The sequence below is a fragment of the Scyliorhinus torazame genome, chromosome 6, assembly GCF_047496885.1.
Source record: "Scyliorhinus torazame isolate Kashiwa2021f chromosome 6, sScyTor2.1, whole genome shotgun sequence".
Taxonomy (NCBI): domain Eukaryota; kingdom Metazoa; phylum Chordata; class Chondrichthyes; order Carcharhiniformes; family Scyliorhinidae; genus Scyliorhinus; species Scyliorhinus torazame.
Window position 1 is genome coordinate 120,592,985 of NC_092712.1, and position 18,455 is coordinate 120,611,439.

The 18,455-nt window shown below is 49.2% G+C and overlaps 1 protein-coding gene across 1 annotated transcript in view; it reads right to left on the bottom strand.

Annotated features, from left to right (window-relative positions):
• Positions 1–18,455, bottom strand: part of kcnh8 (potassium voltage-gated channel, subfamily H (eag-related), member 8) — a 674,720-nt gene that overhangs the window by 223,909 nt on the left and 432,356 nt on the right. Inside the window, exon 7 of the mRNA XM_072508746.1 lies at positions 14,166–14,373. Coding sequence (XP_072364847.1) covers positions 14,166–14,373 — 208 coding nt within the window. The remainder of the gene's footprint in view (positions 1–14,165; positions 14,374–18,455) is intronic.

Sequence of the window (18,455 nt, forward strand, 5' to 3'; positions counted from 1 at the left end):
TGTGCTCCCTCACATTCTCTGTCCCATGCTCAGCTCCCTCCCCAACCAGGACTTAACCAAGAACCACTGTGGTGAGGCAGCCTGCCCAAGTTGCGTGTCCTGGAAAACAGGCAAGCTTCCTCCACAGTTGAAATAGGCTCCAGCAACACTTTATTACAATGAGGTCCAGGGTGTGGTTTCTGTTATGCCTCAAGCTCCCCAAAAATGGGCCATAATCAATTTCTTCCTTTTGGTACTGTGGTAGTCTGTGTAGAGGTATTACGGTACCTGGTAATGCTAGAACACCATTGGTAGATATTTGTATGTTTCCTATTGGTCATGTTGTATGGTAGCTCCGCCCGGAAAGGCGGGGTATAAGAGCCCGTGCTGCCCCAGCAGCCTTCATTCTGTACCTGAGCTGCTGGGGGACACATCTAGCTTATTAAAGCCTTCAGTTGGACTACAACCTCGCTTTAGTGGTCATTGATCATGCATCAATTTAAGAAGCTAGATTTAAAAGGATGGAGCTCCGAATCAAGCCGGGGTGTCTGCAACTCAGCCCCCACGCGCCGAACCCAGCGGCAATCTTCAAGCACTGGCTGGCGTGCTTTAAAGAATATCTTGGAACAGCCGAAATCACACCCACGGGAGAACAGAAAATGCAAGTCCTGCATTAGAGAGTGAGCCCGGAAATTTACACCCTCATCGAGGACGCGGAAGACTTCGATGCAGCAATAGAGCTGCTAAAAGGACATTATATTCGCCCGGAAAACCGGTCTATGCCCGACATCTGCTAGCAACGAGGCGACAAATCCCTGGGGAAATCGCTGGAAGAATTCTACTGTGCACTCCTGGTGTTGGGGAGAAACTGCAGCTGCCCGCAAGTTTCGGCGAGCGACCACACAGAACTCTTGATCCGGGACGCTTTCGTGGCAGGTATGCTGTCCTCTCAAATCCGGCAGCGATTACTGGAAAAAGACACCGTAGGCCTCAAGGAGGCACGGGCCCTTCCAGGCTCCCTGGATGTGGCCTCCCGAAACGCCCGCGCTTACGTTCCCGACCGCGTGTCAGCCCCCTGAGCAGCGTGGAACCCCTCCGCAGCCGACCCCGAGACATCCCCCATCCCCCCACAAGCTTGTGCTGTAAGGCGGCCTGGCAACCCCGGGTGGCCCCGCTGCTACTTTTGTGGGCAGGCCAAGCACCCCCTGCAGCGCTGCCCGGCCTGCGCATCCACGTGCAAGGGATGCGGTAAAAAGGGCCACTTCGTGGTGGTATGCCAGGCCTGTGCGGTCGCCGCGGTCTCCGGCGGCGAATGCGGACTGCCACCACAAACCTCTCCATGGCCCCCGTGCGGCCAGCGGGCACCGCCATCTTCCTACTCTAGGGCCACATGCGGCCCCCGGGCTCCACCATCTTTTCCCGCGGACGCCACGTTCGATGGATGGGTGCCACCATTTTGTGCACCCGCAGCCATGCACGACCAATGGGAGCCGCCATCTTGGATGGACTCCCAGGACCCCAGCTCGGCTGACCGCACACCGCCCGAAGAGAACACTCAACTGCTGAGATTAGCCTCGGTGACCCTGGATCAGTCCCGGCCTCGAACACTCTCAACTGCTACAACAACAGTACTAATCAATGGGCACGAGACGTCTTGCTTAATCGACTCTGGGAGCACGGAGAGCTTCATACACCCCGACACGGTAAGGCGCTGTTCTCTCCTCGTCCACCCCGTTAATCAAAAAATCTCCCTGGCCTCCAGTTCCCACTCAGTAGAGATAAAGGGGTTTTGTGTAGCAAACCTCACAGTCCAGGGAAGGGAGTTTAAAAATGACCGGCTCTACGTCCTTCCCCACCTCTGCGCGGCCACCCTCCTAGGTTTAGACTTCCAGTGTAATTTCCAAAGTCTAACTTTCAAATTCGGCAGCCCTATACCCCCCTCACTGTCTGCGGCCTCGTGACCCTCAAGGTCGATCCGCCTTCCCTGCTTGCGAACCTCACCCCGGATTGCAAACCCGTCGCCACCAGGAGCAGACGGTACAGTGCCCAGGATCGGATCTTTATTAGGTCAGAGGTCCAAAGGCTATTGAGGGGAGGAGTCATTGAAGCTAGCAACAGTCCCTGGAGAGCTCAAGTAGTGGTGGTAAAGACTGGGGAGAAGCATAGGATGGTCATCGACTACAGTCAGACCATCAACAGGTTTATGCAGCTGGACGCGTACCCTCTCCCCCGCATATCCGACCTGGTAAGCAGGATCGCGCATTACAAGGTCTTCTCCATGGTGGATCTTAAATCCGCCTACCACCAGCTCCCCATCCGCACTAGTGACCGCAAATACACTGCCTTCGAGGCAGATGGGCGGCTCTATCACTTCTTAAGGGTTCCCTTCGGTGTCACCAACGGGGTCTCGGTCTTCCAGCGCGAGATGGACCGAATGGTTGACGGTACGGTTTATCGGCAACATTCCCGTATCTCGATAATGTCACCAGCTGCGGCCACGACCAGCAGGACCACGACACCGACCTCCGGAAATTCCTCCAGACCGCAAAGATCCTTAACCTTACATATAACAAGGATAAATGCGTGTTTAGCACCGACCGCCTAGCCATCCTCGGCTACGTAGTGCGAAATGGAGTTATAGGCCCCGACCTTGAACGCATGCGCCCCCTTATGGAGTTCCCCCTCCCTCACTGCTCCAAGGCCCTGAAGCGCTGCCTAGGGTTTTTCTCTTACTATGCCCAGTGGGTCCCCAACTATGCGGACAAGGCCCGTCCCCTGATCCAATCCACAGCTTTTCCCCTGTCGATAGAGGCCCGCCAGGCCTTCAGCCGCATCAAAGCAGACATTGCAAAGGCCACAATGCACGCCATTGATGAGTCCCTCCCCTTCCAGGTCGAGAGCGACGCGTCTGACGTAGCTCTGGCGGCCACCTTCAACCAAGCGGGCAGACCCGTGGCCTTCTTCTCACGTACCCTCCATGCTTCCGAAATCGAAAAGCAGGCCAAGGCCATAGTAGAAGCTGTGCGACATTGGAGGCATTACCTGGCCACCAGGAGATTCACTCTCCTCACTGACCAACGGTCGGTTGCTTTCATGTTCGATAATGCACAGCGGGGCAAGATAAAAAACGATAAGATCTTGCGGTGAAGGATCAAACTCTCCACCTACAACTACGAGACCTTGTATCGTCCCGGGAAGCTAACCGAGCCTCTTGATGCCCTGTCCCGCGACACATGTGCCAACGCACAAGTAGACCGCCTCCGAGCCCTCCACGAGGACCTCTGCCACCCGGGGGTCACTCGCTTTTTCCACTTTATCAAGACCCGCAACCTGCCCTACTCCATCGAGGAGGGCAGGACAGTCACCAGGGACTGCCAAATCTGCGCGGAGTGCAAACCACACTTCCACCGGCCAGAGAATGCGCACCTGATAAAGGCTTCCCGTCCCTTTGAACGCCTCAGCATGGACTTCAAAGGCCCCCTCCCCTCCACCGACCGCAACACGTACTTCCTGAACGTGATTGACGAGTACTCACGGTTCCCATTTGCCATCCCCTGCCCCGACATGACCGCAACCACTGTCATCAAGGCCCTCCATAGCATCTTTGCAATGTTCGGGTTCCCCACTTACATACATAGTGATAGGGGGTCCTCCTTTATGAGCAACAAACTGCGTCAATTCCTGCTCAGCAAGGGCATCGCCTCGAGCAGGATGACCAGTTACAACCCCCGGGGTAACGGACAGGTAGAGAGGGAGAACGGAACGGTCTGGAAGACCGTCCTACTGGCCCTATGGTCCAGGAATTTCCCAGTCTCTGGCTGGCATGAAGTCCTCCCGGTTGCCCTCCACTCCATCCGGTCACTGCTTTGTACCACAACCAACCAAACACCTCACGAACGTCTCCTTGTCTTCCCCAGGAAGTCCTCCTCTGGGACCTCGCTCCCGACCTGGCTGGCAGCTCCCAGACCCACCCTGCTCCGAAAACACGTGCGGGCGCACAAGTCAGACCCGTTGGTTGAGAGGGTCCACCTTCTCCACGCTAACTCCCAGTACGCCTACGTGGCATACCCCGACCGCCGTCAAGATACGGTCTCTCTATGAGATCTGGCGCCCGCCGGAGCCCCACGCACACCTCAGCCACCAGTCCCACCCTCCCTCCCACCAGTGCACCTTACAGGAGGATTGGTCCTTCCGCCGGCCCCGTCTAGGCCCCCCCACTCACCGACGCACCCCGCAGACGCTCCCTTCCCAGGTCAACCATTTTCCCCACTAGGGGTGTCGAAGCTGCCACAGAGATCGAGGCCACGCTCCCGGAGTCACAGACACCCGAGCCTCCACCGGAGTCACCACCGAAGCTTCGACGATCACAGAGGTCGACCAGGGCCCCCGATCGACTGATTGCTTCATTTTAAAGTGTATAGTTAATTATTAATCATAAATTGTAAATAGCAAATCGAATTATAAATAGTTACAAAACGCTGTATGGAGGTATTACGGTACCTCCATAACTATAATTTCTACCACGTTACTATGTTGTAATATCAGGCCACCACCCCCGCCGGACTCATTTTTAACAGGGGGTGAATGTGGTAGTCTGTGTAGAGGTATTACGGCACCTAGTATTGGTAGATATTGTATGTTTCCTATTGGTCAAGCTGTATGGTAGCCCCGCTTAGCCTGTGCCATCCCAGCAGCCTTCATTCTATACCTGAGCTCCTGGGGGAAACATCTAGCTTATTAAAGCCTTCAGTTGGACTACAACTTCGCTTTAGTGGTCATTGATCGTGCATCAAGTACCTATATTGTTTTCTCTACAATCTGTGCCATAAGGCTGGAGGACATTAGTTTCCACTCATTATTTCCTACATAATTGGAGGTAATTTTAAGATGGCATGGTGGCACAGTGGTTAGTACTGCTCCCTAACATTGCCAGGGTCCCCGGTTCAATTCCGGTCTTGGGTGACTGTCTGTGTGGCGTTTGCAGATTCTCCTCGTGTCGTGTCTGCATGGGTTTCCTCGGGTGCTCCAGTTTCCTCCCACAGTCCAAAGATGTGCAGGTTAGGTGGACTGGACATGATAAAACTGCCCCATAGTGTCCAAAGATGTGCAGCTTATGTGTGGTTACCGGGATAGGGTGGGGAAGTGGGCCTGGGTAGGGTGCTCTTTCAGAGAGTTGGTGCAGACTCAATGCCGAATGGCCTCTTTCTGCACTGTTGGAATTCTATGATTCTATGAATCTACCAGGTGGGATTAGTTGGAAGGCCATTTTTATGTGCTGGCCAATATAAAAGTTGGTTGGGGGAATAAAGCTAGTGGTGTGTTCATTGGACGGGATCTGCCAGTCCTGCTGAAGTCTATGGGGTTTTTCATGGCTCATCTGCTGAGCTGCCAGGGTACCTGCCACAGGAGATCGACTTTAGCGAGACTGGAAGATCCCCCTGGTGGGAAGGGCCGGAAAATCCTCTCCATTGTATCAGTTTCCTAATGGTTGGGTTTGGTGAAAATTACCCCCTCATCGTTTCCTGATATGAGTTGTAATATAGCCATATTAAATGTTCATTATTTTAAAAAATGTCATTAATACAAAGGTCCTTGTGTTTCCAGGGTATTGCAAAGAGTGTGCATTGTTGGGCCTTGGGGACACAGTGGCCCTGCCAAATTTAATGGCCGAGACCTGTTATCACTTATTTTATTCTGTACTCACAAGGGAAGCCAGCCAAATTGACAGATTGGCTAGCTGCCAGCTGGGAAATCCCGTGGCAAGAGCCCACAGCCAAGGAAACTTGCGAACTTACACCAGCAATTTGATGTGTGTGGGGGAAATAGGGTCGGGTGAGAAAAGACAGCAGCCAGCAAGGAGAGCTATAAAAAGGGTGTTCCTTACTGAGCAGACAGTTTCCATCCCTCTTTCACTGCCGGGTTTCCTAAGCCCTGGGAACCTTAGCTGACAATTGTTAAATTTAAATCAGGATTCCAAAATGCAACTGGTTAAGCCTGATTTAAATATGTTGATAAAATAGCACAACAAGAAGCCTAACACCTTAAAAAATGGTGGTTGGCATTTACACAAGTTGTTTGGGAAAAGTGTTTGCCATTTTACATTTTTAACCCAACATCTCTCATGCTTCATTGTGGGTTTAATATGAAGGCTATTGAGTCAGTCAAGGGGGTTATGTATAATAATAATCTTTATTATTATCACAAGTAGGCTTACATTAACACTGCAGTGAAGTTACTGTGAAAATTCCCGAGTCGCCACACTCTGGCATCTGTTCGGGTACACGGAGGGAGAATTCGGAATGTCCAATTCACTTAACAAGCACGTGTTTCGGGAATGGTGAGGGGAAACCGGAGCACCCGGAGGAAACCCACGCAGACATGGGGAGAACGTGCAGACTCCGCACAGACAGTGATCCAAGCCTGGAATCGAACCTGGGACCCTGGCGCCGTGAAGCAACAGTGCTCTGACAATTCCCATGATTGTCTGAAATATATAAGCTGCCTCATGTAAGATTTTGACAACGCGACTAATATTTAGGATTCATTTTTATTCTGATGAAACATCCATGGATGTTAACCACGTTTTAAATTGTTCAATTTGAATTTCTGCTCGTTGGGAAACAGGAGGCAGTTTCTTGTGAGAAACTGCGCTTAATGATTTTATGGTATGTAAGTTGCCTGAGAGTCTGAGTTTGAGCAGCTGCATGTTTTGTTTCAATTGCATTGTGTGCTATTTAGAGTTTTTAATAAATCAATTTTGAAGAAATAGCTAAATAAGAAGCTTGAACTGAGGATGAAACTATTTTTAAACAAAACTCATGCATTGATTTAATTGATTAACCATTTTTGTAGGGTAGAATATCTGTATTGGGGAAAAAACCTTCTTTCTGTTTTGGCATTCTGGTTGGAAGGTTAGTAACATTTGTTCTTAATAACTCTATATCTAAAGGCTGCAGCATTTGTTCACAATGGAATGTAAACTCTGGGGGCCCAGGGGATAAGAGATGGACATTTGTCTTTAGTCCAAATTCTAGTTAGAGATGGGGTGACACCAGTTGGCTTGCATACTCAGCCAATGGCAGAGATGAATTTGGACTATTTCCAATTTAAAGCACTCTGGAATAAAGCGAAGTTGAAAAGTTGATAAATTAGAATCTTTTGGGGTACAGTTTAACCATGGCTTCTGTTCTATGATTCTTCTGTGACACAGTTCAACATCACTTCAGAGACAAAGAGAAAGACATTGGGCACAATCAAACGGCCACACTGCAGCCGAAAAACAGCTCGCCGTGGCGCAGCACGGCCATTGAAAGCCAGGATCGCCACGCCTCACGAGATCCAACCATATCTCGTGAGACGTTGCAATGTGAATCCCACCCACAATGGGAGGGATCACTTTTTGGCAGATCTGCATATTAGAGGTAGTAGGCCTCACTCTAATGTGCACATTCCTGAGGTACCTGAGACTTTGGGATTCAACCCCTTCATCTCAGAGACCTGTCCCCGGTGTTACGAAGGATGGGCCTGGCCTCATTGCCGCGGAACGCTCCAAGTAGTTGGACCGTGCCGTACCACCTGTCCCTCGTGGAAAAGTTTTTGAAGAAAAACACCTTTGACCACAAGGCAATGGAGCAGTGGTCAGCACGTAATGTCCTTGAGGCCCTCAGGGAAAAGCAAACTGTGGAGGACGTTGGACGGTTCCCTGAGCAGACTGTCAGAGTCATCTGGCAGAACATCTCATCACCAGAACTTACAAACAAGCACCAAGACCTAGCTTGGCTGGTGGTGAGAAGGGCCCTCCCCGTCAGAGTCTTCATGTACACCCGAAGGCTCAGCGCCATTGCATGCTGCCCTCGGAGTGGCTGTGGGGGAAATGAGACGGTCACCCACCTCCTTGTGGAATGTGCCTTTGCAAAGAAGGTCTGGAGAGAGATGCAGTGGTATTTGTCAAGGTTCATCCCGAGCAGCTCTGTGACACAGGACTCTGTGCTCTACGGACTGTTACCAGGGACATACACCGAGCCAAACATCAACTGCTGCTGGAAGGTCATCAACTCAGTGAAAGACGCTGTTTGGTCTGCCAGAAACTTGCTGATCTTCCAGTGCAAAGAGCTGTTCTCGACCGAGTGTTGCAGACTGGCACATTCCAAGGTCCAGGACTACGTGCTGAGGGACGCACTCAAGCTTGGGGCAGCAGCGGCCAAGGTGCAATGAGGAAGGACCACTGTGTAAGGTCTTACCAGCAAATGTAAACCGAGGGGCGGGTAACAGTGTAAACCCCCCTCGGTCTGGGTCATTAACACTCCAATGTATAAAAGAAACATGACAATGTAAATGTTTAAGAAGGAATTGTAACGTAAAGAGCGATATGTGTGTAATATTATCAAAATTGAATGGAAGAAAGTCAAGGGAATGTGTAACTCTGATGGAAATGTACAGTCAAGACAATTCAAAATGTTCTGTAATGTTTATGATAGATTTTATGAATAAAGTATATATATTTTTTTTTAAAACAAGAAAAACAAATGGGGACCAGATGGAATGGCATTCATGGGGGTCTCCCAGGAGATTGGAGGACCCAGCTCCATGCCCTTTGGGTAGGGTGGTGTCACCTGGGCACCCTGGCAGTGCCATCCTGGCATCTGGGTAGTGCCAGGTGGCACTGACAGCTGGCATAGGCATTGCCAGGGTGCTAAATTGGCACTCCCAAAACTGCTGTCCAGATCTCTCACTATAATGGGGAGTACAGCGAGCGGAGGTGCCCACTGTACAAAATGGGGCTATGTGCAGGCGCGCGTTCCCTGTTCAGCCCCTTATTCGACGCAAGTTATGTTGAATTGCCATGTGTTTCTCAGCATTGCGAGCGCAAGAAAACATGTGGCTAAATGCACTCGCGAGGGGTCTTTGTTACCTTTTGGGAGAATCACTCCCATTGCCTAAGGTGACAATGTTCAAGGAATCCTTGGAACTTGAGGGATGAACATAGAACATAACAGCGCAGTACAGGCCCTACGGCCCTCGATGTTGCGCCGACCTGTGAAACCACTCTAAAGCCCATCTACACTATTCCCTTATCGTCCATATGTCTATCCAATGACCATTTGAATGCCCTTAGTGTTGGCGAGTCCACTCTGTTGCAGGCAGGGCATTCCACACCCTTACTACTCTCTGAGTAAAGAACCTACCTCTGACATCTGTCTTATATCTATCTCCCCTCAATTTAAAGCTATGTCCCCTCATGCTAGACATCACCATCCGAGGAAAAAGGCTCTCACTGTCCACCCTATCCAATCCTCTGATCATCTTGTATGCCTCAATTAAGTCACCTCTTAACCTTCTTCTCTCTAACGAAAACAGCCTCAAGTCCCTCAGCCTTTCCTCATAAGATCTTCCCTCCATACCAGGCAACATCCTGGTACACTTTCCAATGCTTCCACATCCTTCCTATAATGCGGCGACCAGAATTGCATGCAATACTCCAAATGCGGCCGCACCAGAGTTTTGTACAGCTGCAACATGACCTCATGGCTCCGAAACTCAATCCCTCTACCAATAAAAGCTAACACACCGTACGCCTTCTTAACAACCCTCTCAACCTGAGTGGCAACTTTCAGGGATCTATGTACATGGACACCGAGATCTCTCTGCTCACTGCCAAGAATCTTACCATTAGCCCAGTACTCTGTCTTCCTGTTATTCCTTCCAAAATGAATCACCTCACACTTTTCTCCATTAAACTCCATTTGCCACCTCTCAGTCCAGTGCTGCAGCTTATCTATGTCCCTCTGTAACTTGTAACATCCTTCCGCACTGTCCACAACTCCACCGACTTTAGTGTCATCTGCAAATTTACTCACCCATCCTTCTAAGCCCTCCTCCAGGTCATTTATAAAAATGACAAACAGCAGTGGCCCCAAAACAGATCCTTGTGGTACACCACTAGTAACTGGACTCAAGTCTGAACACTTCCCATCAACCACCACCCTTTGTCTTCTTCCAGCTAGCCAATTTCTGATCCAAACTGCTAAATCTCCCTGAATCCCATGCTTCCGTATTTTCTGCAGTAGCCTACCGTGGGGAACCTTTTCAAACGCTTTACTGAAATCCATATACACCACATCAACTGCTTTACCCTGATCCGCCTGTTTGGTCACCTTTTCAAAGAACTCAATAAGGTTTGTGAGGCACGACCTACCCTTCACGAAACCACGTTGGCTATGTCTAATCAAATTATTCCTTTCCAGATGATTATACACCCTATCTCTTATAAACCTTTCCAAGATTTAGCCCACAACAAAAGTAAGGCTCATTGGTCTGTAGTTACCGGGCTTGTCTCTATAAGACCATAAGACCATAAGACATAGGAGCAGAAGTAAGGTCATTCGGCCCATCGAGTCCACTCCACCATTCAATCATGGCTGATTTCAACTCCATTTACCCACTCTCTCTCCATAGCCCTTAATTCCTCGAGAAATCAAGAATTTATCAACTTCTGTCTTAAAGACACTCAACATCCCGGCCTCCACCGCCCTCTGTGGCAATGAATTCCACAGACCCACCACTCTCTGGCTGAAGAAATTTCTCCTCATCTCTGTTCTAAAGTGACTCCCTTTTATTCTAAGGCTGTGCCCTCGGGTCCTAGTCTCCCCTGCTAATGGAAACAACTTCCCTACGTCCACCCTATCTAAGCCATTCATTATCTTGTAAGTTTCTATTAGATCTCCCCTCAACCTCCTAAACTCCAATGAATATAATACCAGGATCCTCAGACTTTCATCGTATGTTAGGCCTACCATTCCTGGGATCATCCGTGTGAATCTCCGCTGGACCCACTCCAGTGCCAGTATGTCCTTCCTGAGGTGTGGGGCCCAAAATTGCTCACAGTATTCTAAATGGGGCCTAACTAATGCTTTATAAAGCTTCAGAAGTACATCCCTGCTTTTATATTCCAAGCCTCTTGAGATAAATGACAACATTGCATTTGCTTTCTTAATTACGGACTCAACCTGCAAGTTTACCTTTAGAGAATCCTGGACTAGGACTCCCAAGTCCCTTTGCACTTCAGCATTATGAATTTTGTCACCGTTTAGAAAATAGTCCATGCCTCTATTCTTTTTTCCAAAGTGCAAGACCTCGCACTTGCCCACGTTGAATTTCATCAGCCATTTCTTGGACCACTCTCCGAAACTGTCTAAATCTTTCTGCAGCCTCCCCACCTCCTCCATACTACCTGCCCCTCCACCTATCTTTGTATCATCGGCAAACTTAGCCAGAATGCCCCCAGTCCCGTCATCTAGATTGTTAATATATAAAGAGAACAGCTGTGGCCCCAACACTGAACCCTGCGGGACACCACTCGTCACCGGTTGCCATTCCGAAAAAGAACCTTTTATCCCAACTCTCTGCCTTCTGCCTGACAGCCAATCGTCAATCCATGTTAGTACCTTGCCTCGAATACCATGGGCCCTTATTTTACTCAGCAGTCTCCCGTGAGGCACCTTATCAAAGGCCTTTTGGAAGTCAAGATAGATAACATCCACTGGCTCTCCTTGGTCTAACCTATTTGTTATCTCTTCAAAGAACTCTAACAGGTTTATCAGGCACGACCTCCCGTTACTAAATCCATGCTGACTTGTCCTAATCCGACCCTGCACTTCCAAGAATTTAGAAATCTCATCCTTAACAATGGATTCTAGAATCTTGCCAACAACCGAGGTTAGGCTAATTGGCCTATAATTTTCCATCTTTTTCCTTGTTCCCTTCTTGAACAGGGGGGTTACAACAGCGATTTTCCAATCCTCTGGGACTTTCCCTGACTCCAGTGACTTTTGAAAGATCAGAACTATCACCTCCACTATTTCTTCAGCTATCTCCTTTAGAACTCTAGGATGTAGCCCATCTGGGCCCGGAGATTTATCAATTTTTAGCCCTCTTAGTTTCTCTAGCACTTTCTCCTTTGTGATGGCTACCATATTCAACTCTGCCCCCTGACTCTCCGGAATTGTTGGGATATTACTCATGTCTTCTACTGTGAAGACTGACGCAAAGTACTTATTTAGTTCCTCAGCTATTTCCTTGTCTCCCATCACTAGATTACCAGCGTCATTTTGGAGCGGCCCAATGTCTACTTTTGCCTCCCGTTTGTTTTTACTGTATCTACTCCCCTTCTACTCCCCTTCTTGAACAAGGGGACAACATTTGCTATCCTCCAGTCTTCTGGCACTATTCCTGTTGACAAAGATGACTTAAAGATCAAAGCCAAAGGCTCAGTAATCTCCTCCCTAGCTTCCCAGAAAATCCTAGGATAAATCCCATCCGGCCCAGGGGACTTATCTATTTTCACCCTTTCCAGAATTGTTAACACCTCCTCCTTTCTGAACCTCAAGCCCTTCTAGTCTACTAGCCTGAATCTGAGTATTCTCCTCAACAACATTGTCTTTTTCCTGTGTGAGTACTGATGAAAAATATTCATTCAGCACCTCTCCTATCTCCTCGGACTCCAAGCACAACTTTCCACTACTGTCCTTGACTGGCCCTACTCTTACCCTAGTCATTCTTTTATTCCTGACATATCTATAGAAAGCTTTAGGGTTATCCTTGATCCTAACTGCCAAAGACTTCTCATGTCCCCTCCTGGCTCTTCTTAGCTCTCTCTTTAGGTCCTTCCTAGCTAACTTGTAACTCTCGAGCGCCCTTACTGAACCTTCATGTCTCATCTTTACATAAGCCTCCTTCTTCCTCTTGACAAGTGTTTCGACTGCCTTAGTAAACCTTCCATGTTTTCTTCATGGTTTTCTATTACGTATATGTAAAGTTTTGCTTAATACATTCTACTTGATTCATAAAAACTATTGATGCAGAACAAGGCCAGCAGTGCGGGTTCAATTCCCATACAGCTGAGAATTCTGAATTCTCCCTCTGTATACCCGAACAGGCGCCGGAATGTGGCGACTCGGGGCTTTTCACAGTAACTTCATTGCAGTGTTAATGCAAGTCTACTTGTGACAATAAAGATTATTTAATATAATTTCAATTAATTAGTTATTTGTACCTTATTAGGTCAAGCACAACTGAGTACCCTAATGTTAGAAATTAAGAATTAGGAACTTAGAGAGTTTTATTCAAAGTTTTATAACTTGAAACCCGCAGATCCTACACTTACTAAAGAAATAGGGAAAAATGGGGTAACTCAGGGGTAAAGGAAGAGTTGTATTTACTTATACGAGGCCTACTGTATTGACAAAGATGTTAAGCAGAGCACAGGAATGAACAACTAACACTGGCCTTGCCAATGATGTCCACGTTCTTTGAAAGAATACTCTTTAAAAAATGCATAGTGGCATTTAACTAGAATAAAATTCAACCTTGATTCTCATATAAGCTTTCAGTCTGAGGAGTAAACTAAATATTAATATTTCAGAGCATCTGTTACAAGGTATTGGATATATGTGTACGCATTTACATCAAATATAGCAGCTGCTTTACATTGGCATTTGTTCCCACTCATTGCAGCTTTCAACTCAGTGTCATTTGATTGTAAAGCATCTCAAAACAGAACTTATTAGAAAAACATCAGCATGCTTCGCAACCATGTGAAGCTTCCTTACTTCTAGCACTCGACCAGCTTGTTAATGCTATTTATATTCAAGGTCGTATTGTCATTTGTTATCCAAGCCCACTGAGAAGACATCAACATCACTAATCATTCTGTTTTTACAGTTTTCAAGATTCATGTTAAAATATGATTTCTCCTTGAAAATGCCTGCACAATAAATGACAACACCAAACACAAATTAAATAAAAGACAACTGGATTCAATCAGTGTTTTTTTTTACAATACTCACTGCTCACAGTACTATTAACAGCAATAAAAAATATTTAAATTGACCCAGTTAGCATCAGTTGAATAGTATTGTATTTTTTCTAGCAGATGTTAAAATATTGGGCAAAGTAACTGATCTCATGTTCCCATATTGAGCCATGCAAGGAAGGAGACAAGTTGTACAATTTTGCCGTTCTATCTCTGGCCTGTGCTGCTTTCAAATGTGACTCAAGCCACAATTTCCTTAATTTACCCTTTAACAAAATGTAAACACAGATTTCCTTAATGTAGTGCATAAATAATTTGAAATAAATTCTGGTTTAAATCATTACATAAAAATGCTGCAAGATGTGAGTAGACTTACCAATGTCCCATGTAAGTGGGTCGTTCCCCTCCATTTCAATTTTGCCAATAACATACCAGATGCATGCCATCCAGTGAGCCAACAATGCGAACATGGACATCAGCAGGGTTAGGACTATTGTGCTGTGCTGAGAATATCGATCCAGCTTTTGTAATAGCCGCAGCAGACGTAAGAGGCGCACTGTTTTTAGAAGGTGAACAATTGAGACCTGTTGACAAAAGTGCAAAAGGTCAAATATAATTGAGGGTACAGATGAATTCTGTGTAGAATGGTACATTCTGTGAGGTAGATCTAATACAAGCACATTATCCATATGCTGCGAAAATTAGGCTTCCTTACTTATCTCAATTAAGCCATGAAAATTATCATAACCACAGACACCGAATTGCATAAATCGTGCACCACCTCCAAAACATTAAAATTATATTGTTCTTTGACATACATGGCCCCTCCACTGACTCACTATATTCATTTTTTAAAAAAATGTTTATTCAAAGTTTTTCCAACAAAAATTTTCAACCAATTAACCCCCCCCCCATAACAGAAAAGAAAAAGAGAAAAGAACAGAACAGAACATAAACATATCAATCAAACATAATACAGAACTTATACAATGGGTTTCTCCCGCACATATTAACCCTCCCATATGCTTTATTTTTTTTTACAAGATCCCCTTGGAAACACCCCCCCCCCGCCCGCCCAAATACACCCCCCCGAAAGAGACCCCCCCCCCCCCTCCGCGCCACCCCCCCCCCCCCCCCCCCCCCCCCCACCATCCTTGGGTTGCTGCTGCTGCTGACCGACCTCCTTCTAACGCTCCGCGAGATAGTCTAGGAACGGTTGCCACCGCCTGAAGAACCCCTGCGCAGACCCTCGTAAGGCAAACTTTATCCTCTCCAGCTTAATGAACCCTGCCATGTCATTTATCCAGGCTTCCACACTGGGGGGAGCTTCACGTCCTTCCACATGAGCAAGATCCTCCGCCAGGCTACCAGGGACGCAAATGTCAGAATACCGGCCTCTTTCGCCTCCTGCACTCCCGGCTCGTCCGCCACCCCAAATAATGCCAGCCCCCAACGTGGCTTGACCTGGACTTTCACCACCTTGGACATAGTCTTCGCGAAACCCCTCCAGAACCCATCCAGTGCCGGGCACGACCAGAACATGTGGGAGTGATTCGCCGGGCTTCCCTAGCACCTCCCACATCTGTCCTCCATCCCAAAGAACCTACTCAGCCTCGCCCCTGTCACATGCGCTCTGTGAATAACCTTAAACTGTATCAGGCTGAGCCTGGCACATGGGGAAGAGGAATTAACCCTACTCAGGGCATCAGCCCACAGACCCTCTTCAATCTCCTCCCCCAACTCCTCCTCCCACTTGCTCTTCAGCTCCTCTACCGAAGTCTCCTCATCTTCTTTCATCTCCTGATATATCGCCGAAACCTTTCCTTCTCCGACCCATACACCCAAAATCACCCTGTCCTGAATCCCCTGTGCCGGGAGCAACGGGAATCCCCTCACTTGCCGCCTCACAAATGCCCTCACTTGCATATACCTGAACGCATTTCCCGGGGGTAACCCAAACTTCTCCTCCAGCGCCCCTAGGCTCACAAACGTCCCATCCATAAACAGGTCCCCCATCCTTCTAATCCCTACCCAATGCCAGCTCCGAAACCCCCCGTCCATCCTTCCTGGGACGAACCGATGGTTCTCCCGGATCGAGGACCACACCGAGGCTCCCATCTCACCCCTGCCCCCAGATCTTTAGTGTTGCCGCCACCACCGGACTCATGGTGTACCTTGTCGGCGAGAGCGGCAGCGGTGCTGTCACCAGCGCCCTCAGGCTCGTTCCTTTGCAGGACGCCATCTCCAGCCTCTTCCATGCCGCCCCCTCTCCCTCTATTACCCACTTGCAGATCATCGGCACGTTGGCTGCCCAATAATAGCCACCCTACTACGCTCCAGAAACCCCCTCCTTACCCTCGGGGTCTTGTTTGCCCACACAAAACCCATGATGCTCCTACCTACCCGCTTAAAAAAGGCCTTGGTAATCCTAATAGGAAGGCTCTGGAACACGAAGAGAAACCTCGGGAGGACCATCATTTTAACCGACTGTACCCTGCCCGCTAGCGAGAGTGGCAACACATCCCATCTTTTAAAGTCCTCCTCCATCTGCTCCACCAGCTGCGTCAAATTAAGTTTGTGCAGTGCCCCCCAGCTCATGGCTACCTCAATCCCCAAGTACCGAAAGCTCCTTTCCGCCCTCCTCAACGGTAGGTCGTCTATCCCCCTTCCCTGGTCCCCTGGATGCACCACAAAGAGCTTATTTTTCCCTACATTGAGCTTATAGCCCGAGAAGTCCCCAAACTCCCTTCGGATCCGCATGACCTCCACCATCCCCTCCACTGGATCTGCCACATACAGCAACAGGTCGTCCGCATACAGCGACACCCGATGCTCCTCTCCCCCTTGGACCACCCCCCTCCATTTCCTGGACTCCCTTAATGCCATGGCCAAAGGCTCAATTGCCAATGCAAACAACAGGGGGGACAGGGGGCACCCCTGCCTCGTCCCTCGATACAGCCGAAAATACTCCGAACTCCGCCGATTCATAGCCACACTCGCCACCGGGGCTCTATATAGGAGCTTAACCCAACTGATAAACCCCTCCCCAAACCCAAACCTCCGCAACACTTCCCAGAGATACTCCCACTCCACCCGGTCAAAGGCCTTCTCCGCGTCCATAGCTGCCACTATCTCCACCTCTCCCTCCACCGATGGCATCATTATCACGTTTAGGAGCCTCCGCACATTGGTGTTTAGCTGCCTGCCCTTTACAAATCCCGACTGGTCCTCATGAATCACCCCCGGGACACAGTCCTCAATTCTCGTAGCCAGCACTTTTGCCAGCAACTTAGCATCCACATTGAGGAGCGAGATCGGTCTATACGACCCACATTGCAGTGGGTCCTTGTCCTGCTTCAGGATTAGAGAGATCAGCGCCCCAGACATTGTCAGGGGCAGGGTCCCCCCCTCCCTTGCCTCATTGAAAGTCCTCACTAGCAACGGGGCTAACAGGTCCACATACTTCCTGTAAAACTCAACTGGGAACCCATCTGGTCCCGGGGCCTTCCCCGCCTGCATGCTCCCCAGTCCTTTAACCAGCTCCTCCAATCCAATTGGCGCCCCCAAACCAGCCACCTCCTGCTCCTCCACCCTCGGGAACCTCAGTTGATCTAGAAATCGTCGCATTCCCTCTTCCCCCGCTGGGGGCTGAGATCTGTACAGCTCCTCATAAAAGTCCTTAAATGCATCATTTACTTTCACCGCACTCCGCACCGTAGTTCCCCTTCCATCCTTGACTCCACCTATCTCCCTCGCTGCCATTCTCTTACGGAGCTGATGTGCCAGCATCCGGCTCGCCTTCTCCCCATACTCGTACGTCGCCCCCTGTGCTTTCCTCCACTGTGCCTCTGCCTTACTTGTGGTCAACAGGTCGAATTCCGTCTGGAGACTCCGCCGCTCCCTAAGTAGTCCTTCCTCGGGAGCCTCTGCATATCTCCTGTCTACCTTTAGGATCTCCCCCACAAACCTCTCCCTTTCCCTACCCTCTCTCTTCTCCCTGTGAGCCCTGATGGAGATTAACTCTCACCTGACCACCGCCTTCAGCGCCTCCCATACTACCCCCACCTGCACCTCCCCATTGTCGTTGGTCTCCAAATACCTTTCAATGCACCCCCGCACCCTCCCGCACACCTCCTCATCCGCCAGTAATCCCACATCCAGATGCCACAGCGGGCGCTGGTCCCTCTCCTCTCCTAACTTTCAGCTCCACCCAGTGCAGGGCTTGGTCTGAGATGGCTATGGCCGAGTACTCTGTTCCCTCCACTTTCGGGATCAGCGCCCGACTCAAAACAAAAAAATCTATCCGGGAGTAGGCTCTGTGTACGTGAGAAAAAAAAGAAAATTCCCTGGCCAGGGGACTAGCAAATCTCCACGGATCTACTCCCCCCATCTGGTCCATAAACCCCCTGAGCACCTTGGCCGCAGCCGGCCTCTTCCCCATCCTAGATCTGGAGCGATCTAATGCTGGGTCCAACACCGTGTTGAAATCCCCCCCCATTATCAAGCTTCCTGCCTCCAGATCCGGAATCCGCCCCAACATTCTCCTGAAGCATGACCACGCCTGCCTTCAGTCCCTTTAAGTGCGCGAACACTCGGGCCCTCTTAACCGGCCCATTCAGGCCCCTCACATTCCAAGTTACCAGCAAGATTGGGGGGCTTCCCACCC